General features: G+C 42.5%; 1 protein-coding gene across 2 annotated transcripts in view; it reads left to right on the forward strand.

Moving 5' to 3' along the window:
• LOC131229534 (NEDD8-conjugating enzyme Ubc12-like) overlaps positions 1-896 on the forward strand; it is a 36,464-nt gene extending 35,568 nt beyond the window's left edge. For both annotated transcript variants that reach the window (XM_058225522.1, XM_058225523.1), the window contains one exon: positions 465-896. In XM_058225522.1, coding sequence (XP_058081505.1) covers positions 465-602 — 138 coding nt within the window. In that variant the 3' untranslated portion in view covers positions 603-896. The remainder of the gene's footprint in view (positions 1-464) is intronic.
• Positions 897-6,417: the final 5,521 nt, after the last annotated feature.

The following is a 6,417-nucleotide window of genomic DNA, read 5'->3' on the forward strand; positions in this document are numbered from 1 at the left end:
TCACACTTTCACCAAGCTATGGTATTGGTGTAACTGGCCTTTCGGTAACTAAGCTATTGCTTGTCTGGTGGCCCAATCATGGTAGGGGCCATTCTATACTCTTCCTATGAAAAGAGCCTTGCCATCCAGTTACAGTAGTCTGCTACCAATGGTTCACATACACCCGGGGCCAGATCAAACGGTACTGTCTGGTGGGAGATTTTGGGGATTTCTCCTGTGGGCAATGTAACCTACCATATAATGATTTGGATCAGCAGGTGAGCCCTGCTCGTAGAGTTTCTTGGGCCAAACAAAACCTCCAATTATTGTTGCACTTCTCCTCTTGTTCGAAACCTTCGTACATTGTAGACTGTGGGTCGTGGGATTATCTATAGTGCCTCAAAGTGTTCGCATCTAATGCCTCCCTCCAGGCATTGTGCAACTCTATGGTTCCCTAACCCTGCTATTTTCCTGCGTTCATGTAGCAACCCAATCATGAGGATCCCCTGAATCATGATGCGGCTGCCGTGCTGAGGGACAACCCAAAGATGTTCGAGTCCAACGTCAGAAGGGCGATGGCAGGAGGGTATGTGGGTCAAAGCTACTTCCCCAGATGCTTATAGGATTTGCTGGCAATAATCGTCTGCAAATTGTAGTTTTGATGCATGGCCACCTATGGAGCACACCTTGGTAAACTTTCCAATCTCGTTGTGCTTCGAGGCAAACTCACAATCGATACAAGTCTAAAATGCCCCGGCCAGAAGGTCTCTTTGTTTGCTCTGTGATGTAAAATTTCTTGTGTTTTTGAGCATACTGGTTTGTGATAATTGCTCAGGGAGTTCATTCATGCAGAATGGGGGATCATGCTTGTAGTCATTACCATTGAAGAAAATGCATACACTTATATTGCAGCTTTATTTCTGTCTACCCTTTCTCCCTTTATGGTTCTAGAAGCTTGATAATGATGAATGCTGGAACCGAGATCAGAGAAGGCAAGCTTACAATTTGCTGAGTCAGCTCACAACTTGGACAGCTGTCTACTTGATTCGCTCTCAGCATCAAACCTCCATTATTGCTAGCATTGGAGATCCAAATTCCGAACGTTCTCCAATCAAATGCTAGAGAAGAGGTTGGTGAATGGACAGGCAATCAGACAAACTCTCGTCCAACAGATAGGGTTGGCATTTGATCACCTCTGCCACTGAAACTAGCAGTGAGGGCTAAAAGGGCATTATGCCAGAATTCAGCCCTCGTCATCTCTGAAGCCATGCTCTGAAACTGAACTGGCAACTGTCCGATTTCACTCTCTCTCTCTCTCTCTCTCTCTCTCTCTCTCTCTCTCTCTCTTTAAATTATTATTTATTTAAAATCTATTCAAGCTTTAGCAGGTTCACCAATCTACATTAATGATTTTCTAGAGTTTGTAGGCCCAAACAGGGTCAGAACTCTGATAAAAATAATGCTGGTAACGCTGGCCATTCTGAAGCTGTGCATATGCTCGCTTGGATTCGCCCTACCGAAATGCCTCATTGGATGTGACTGTGTTTTTTCAAGGGGATGATGTTTGATTTGTCATTCAGGTGGGCTCCATTTACGTACTGTAGCCTCAAAATTAGGCAAAGTAGGCTGGGCAGATCAACCTAATCATGGGTTCTGAGGATTGAGTGTGGACATTTGGCCATTTCCTGCTCAGATGGATTGGATCGCACTACCATGATCAGGGCCTTTGAGGCGAGGGTTATTACGTGATTTGGACTCTGAGAAGGGAGCAAAGTGATGGGCTGAGTGATGATCATTGATAGTTGGAGGGCATGAGCAAGAGTGACGTTTCGAAACATGTGTTAAGATTGCAGCTTATGTTGATGTTTGCACGGGATTGTGCAATGACTCTCGACAAGTGTAAGTGCATTGTGGTCCGAGCGGAGGTCAAGGTAGATCCCCAAGATGCTGAGATCGTGTGTCAACTTGACGTGCTAAAGGAGCTTTGTGCTTGCGTTTCGCCTGTTATTGCAGATGGATGGAGCTGAAAAGGTTGGATTGTTTGGATGCTTCCTCTCATCGTTGCATGCATTTCTCAGGGCACGTGGGAAGGAAGATTGCATGAGAGAGGAGAGGGAAGAAACTTGTCGTATAGATCATAGGTAGTGAAATTCCACTACGGTGTGAGTGTGTGGGGGTGTGTGCGCGTGCGTATAAATTTTTTTTTTAAAAGCTCATGGTTCTGTTGTTCAATGGACGGCTCTTTGTCGAAGATCTCGAAGAGTGGTTCGATGCTGTTGAGTGAGCAGTTGATCGCCACAGATTATCAGAAGATTGGCTTGTGGAGTTGGTGACCCCTCACCATTTCAAAGGATGAGCATTGTCATGGTGGAGAGACATTCACCATACGCTAGCATCAAGGGAAGTCCGAATTCCACACGTGGCTAAAGATGCATCGGAGGATGTACAAGGAGTTCAGGTGACTCGAGCACACGATATTCAGTATGGTGCCATGGCACTCGATCTCCTCACATCGTCAACAAAAGCAAGTGTGCCATTCAGCATAGTGCAAGGTTGCTTGTTCTCACTGTCAAGGTGCATAGTCATTTGATCCTCATATTGTCAATGAAGGCAAGTGAGCCGTTAGGTACGGTGCAATGTTGCTCAATCCTTGCACCGTCAACGAAGCAAGTAGAACATTCTGCTTGGGTGCAAGATATTTCAGTCTTTTCACCATCAACAAAGGCAAGTCAGCCATTCGGCACAGTGCAAGGTTGCTCCATCATCACGCCATCAAAGAAGGAAATTTAGACATTTTGTATGGTGTATGTTCCTCTGATAATCACCTGATCAACGTAAGGCATTGGGCCATTTGCTATTATGGTGGATCAGCAACTCAAAAGGCACATGAAATGATGATAGGGAGCATTGGTACATTGATCAACATCATGTTCAAACGTGACATTGGACACGTGCGTTGGCCAGTCTCTGGGAGTCTCACCCATTCCCATGGCACCGTTGATGACTACATTCCCATTAAGGTTTGTGCGAACTTTGATGAGATCCAATTCCAAGTTTGGAGAGCGAGAGCATTGAAGGAGATTTTATGAAAGGTACAATCTGTGGTGCAGAGCTGGTGGGTCCTCATCATCTCTTGAGTGAGCCCAGCCACCTTCTCATCTGAGTCTAAAAACCGAGTTGTGGAAAAGGAGCAAGCAGTAAAGATCCCTTACCCCTTTCCCTTTCCTTGCTATGGGGTTGGTCGAGCCTCAAGCTTATATTGATAGGGTGGCCACCTATGCAATAACATCAAACGATCTCATAGCGATTGGCCACTACCTTTGAGAATATTCCCGTTAGTGTAGAATCTTTTGATATGGGTGAATGGTTCTATCCACCGTTACATGCGTGATGATTTATGTGATGGAAAGGGTGTGGTTTACCATACAATCTCAAGGGACGTCAAGTTTGAGTTGGAGTTCACTTTTTAATTTCTTAGTTGCTAGTTATGGAGTAACAAAGTTTGTAAGAGTTAGTTTTTTATATATATATATATATATATATATATATATATATATATATATATATATATTTAAAGTTAGTTGTGATTAGTCTCATAGTAAGCATCGTAAGGTAGTTTTGGCTTTGGTAATATAATTTTTTTTTAAAAATGAGAAAGAGGGTTGCTTTTGTGCCTTGGAGAGCATTTGAATGCCAAATCCCCAAATCTTTCCTTATTCTTTCTTCCTTTTCTAATTACAAAGCAAGGCTCATTCGAAACCATCAATCAAGTGATCCGGGTTATGGTACGACTATAGGGTGATACTACTTTAACCACTCAGTTTCCCCCTCCAATCCAACAGTTGGGAGGATAGACTAATAAACCTAGCACGATACCAAAGGAGAGTCCCTAGTGAGGCCCTAACTGATAATCAGCCCAGATCATACTTAATTGGCAGCAGCAAGCAGGTTCAGTAAGCACCATGCCCAATCTCCGTACCATTTCTTTCTCTTTCACTTTGGCAAATATGAGTTCACTTGGTATTAGCAGAGCTTTTTTGGAATTTTTCCCACCTTAGTAGGAGCTTTCAAAATATATATATATAATGGCCACATTAGCAGTGCTTGGGATGATCTTAGGTGTGGCACATTCCTTTTAGCTTATATAATCATGCAGTTTTTGTAAAATTTAAACCCAATTTCCTCCATAAATTCTCTGATCCGAATGGCAAAGAAGCTTCAATATTTCTACATTTTCTTGTTGGAGGGGTTACTATCCATGGAGAAAAAAAAAAGTTAAATAAATGTGATCATGATATTGAAGTTCAAGGTGCTTGCAGTGGGACGGATTCCACTTTCCTTGTAATGGGTGCGCAGTCCGTTTGCAGAAGTCTTTTTTATTTATTTTTTAATAATCCATTTCTTTAGAGAGCTTTTTGGGGTGTGGAACTGAGAGAGAAAAATGACCGAGGTCAAATCAGGCTTTGGACCAGAAGCAGGACGCAGTACTGATGTAGGTAGGTCCATTGATTTGCTGTTAAATTGCACACCGATCTCATATACCAAAAACAAATCATAAGAAAACATATTGTACTTATTTTCGAGGAGGCTACATCTATTGCCTATGGAGGCATGGGAAGCATCACTCCCTACCTGGCATGTATGGACTAAGATTGGTCAAATAGTGAATGGTCCATAGTCTATAAGTCCTAACCGTTTAATCAGTAGCACACAAATGGGCTCTAATAGAGAAAAACTAACCAAATTTTCTGTTAGCTTGTTAGTACACACCCCCACTGTCAGTATATACTCCTCTGTTAGCGACCCCCATTAAGGAATCGACACTAAGACCTCACTGTGAAAAGGAGGTATCTTCATTTTGTTTACCACTTGAGCTATGGATTAGGGTGTTGAACTCTCAGCTTGAAAATGAGAAATACTTTGTTAGTCTGGCGAGCACAAACATTGTGTACATGATATATCATATTTAAATTAAACAAATTGTGTTTACCAATTTAGACATATTATGAACCAAAATCATGCTTATTTGCTTATCTGAGTTTTAGATTGGTGGGCACTTTATTGGACGGCTAAAAATGAAAAGCATCCAATGTCTTATTTCGAGAAACAAGTATCCACGATTCAGAGGTTTGTTTTTCAACCAATCTGATTTTTTAATTGTAACTTAACCTAGTGACCATAGGGTTCACAATTTAGGCCATTTAACTTGAGTTGATATATGCCGCATGTGCCATTTCAAGGTGCCTGTGTATCAAGCGTCATATACAATCAGAGTACCAAAAACTTTCCCTTGAAAATAGACAGAAAGGTGATCCTACCCGTCTGATCTGTGGTCGTCCACGGTCGTCGTCATTATCTAAGTGTTATCCTAACTAATTATTCCAACACACACAATCTTGCTATAGCATTCTACTCTATCATTTAGTTATACTGTCAGGATTAATGATGAAAGTTATGCCAAAAGTTTCATGCCGGGTACCAACCCAAGACCACCCTTCTTTATTTAGGTTTTGAAATTAGCCACCAAACTTGCACATATGCATGAAGAATATATAGTAGTTGTTATGGATAAAAAATGGACTGACCAAGACAACCACAATGAGAGAAAACATAAAGCGTAAGTAAAGGAGGTCGAATAAGAGCTCAACCCTGATTGCTGAGTAGGTCCTCCATGAACAGCCCGTGCACCTGCCACAAACAATGACCTCGGCTCTGATTGAAGAATCACTTTCGTGACCAGCTAACAACTATTAATATTGACCCGACCTATCTCGAAGAAAGCCCCTCCCGCAATCAATAGTTCAGCTCGATCTGTGGGACCTTGACCCTCCGGCTAGGAAGTCGACTTTGACCCTCTGACCTGGAGGTCGACCTCGGCTTAAAGATCGACCCCGATCGTCTATTGTGATCTCCTTGGATCCCGACCACTTGAAGATCTTATTAAAAGAATATATTTCTGAGATCTTCTCCAAGGATCTTACGAAGATGACTATGACACATCCAGAAGGAGATCCCTTCTGTAATACGCATCTACTATGCGGAGGCATTGCTATATATGTCATTGACACAAAAGAGACTATAAATAAGAGTCTCACCTACGGTGAAAGGTACACACAAATACAGACACTAAAGCCCTAAGTTCTATTAAACTCAGAGTCCATGACCTAACTTTAGCATTGGAGGGTCCCCTGCTGTAGCCAGGGTCTCCATTGTTGTTTGCTTTTGTAGGTGCGCAGCGGTCTAGTGAAGATGTCAAGATAAAAGCATCAACAGTTGGCACCGTCTATGGGAATCGACAGTGAAGCCATTCCCATCTCACCTATCATCTACAACGGTTCTACAATGGTGAAAGGGAGGAAGAAAGCTTTGGTTGCCATCACTACAACTGCTCCCTCCTCGGCAGAACAACATGCATACCATCAAGATCCGCCTTCCCAA

This window comes from Magnolia sinica, chromosome 16, assembly GCF_029962835.1.
Source record: "Magnolia sinica isolate HGM2019 chromosome 16, MsV1, whole genome shotgun sequence".
In the NCBI taxonomy this organism is placed as follows: domain Eukaryota; kingdom Viridiplantae; phylum Streptophyta; class Magnoliopsida; order Magnoliales; family Magnoliaceae; genus Magnolia; species Magnolia sinica.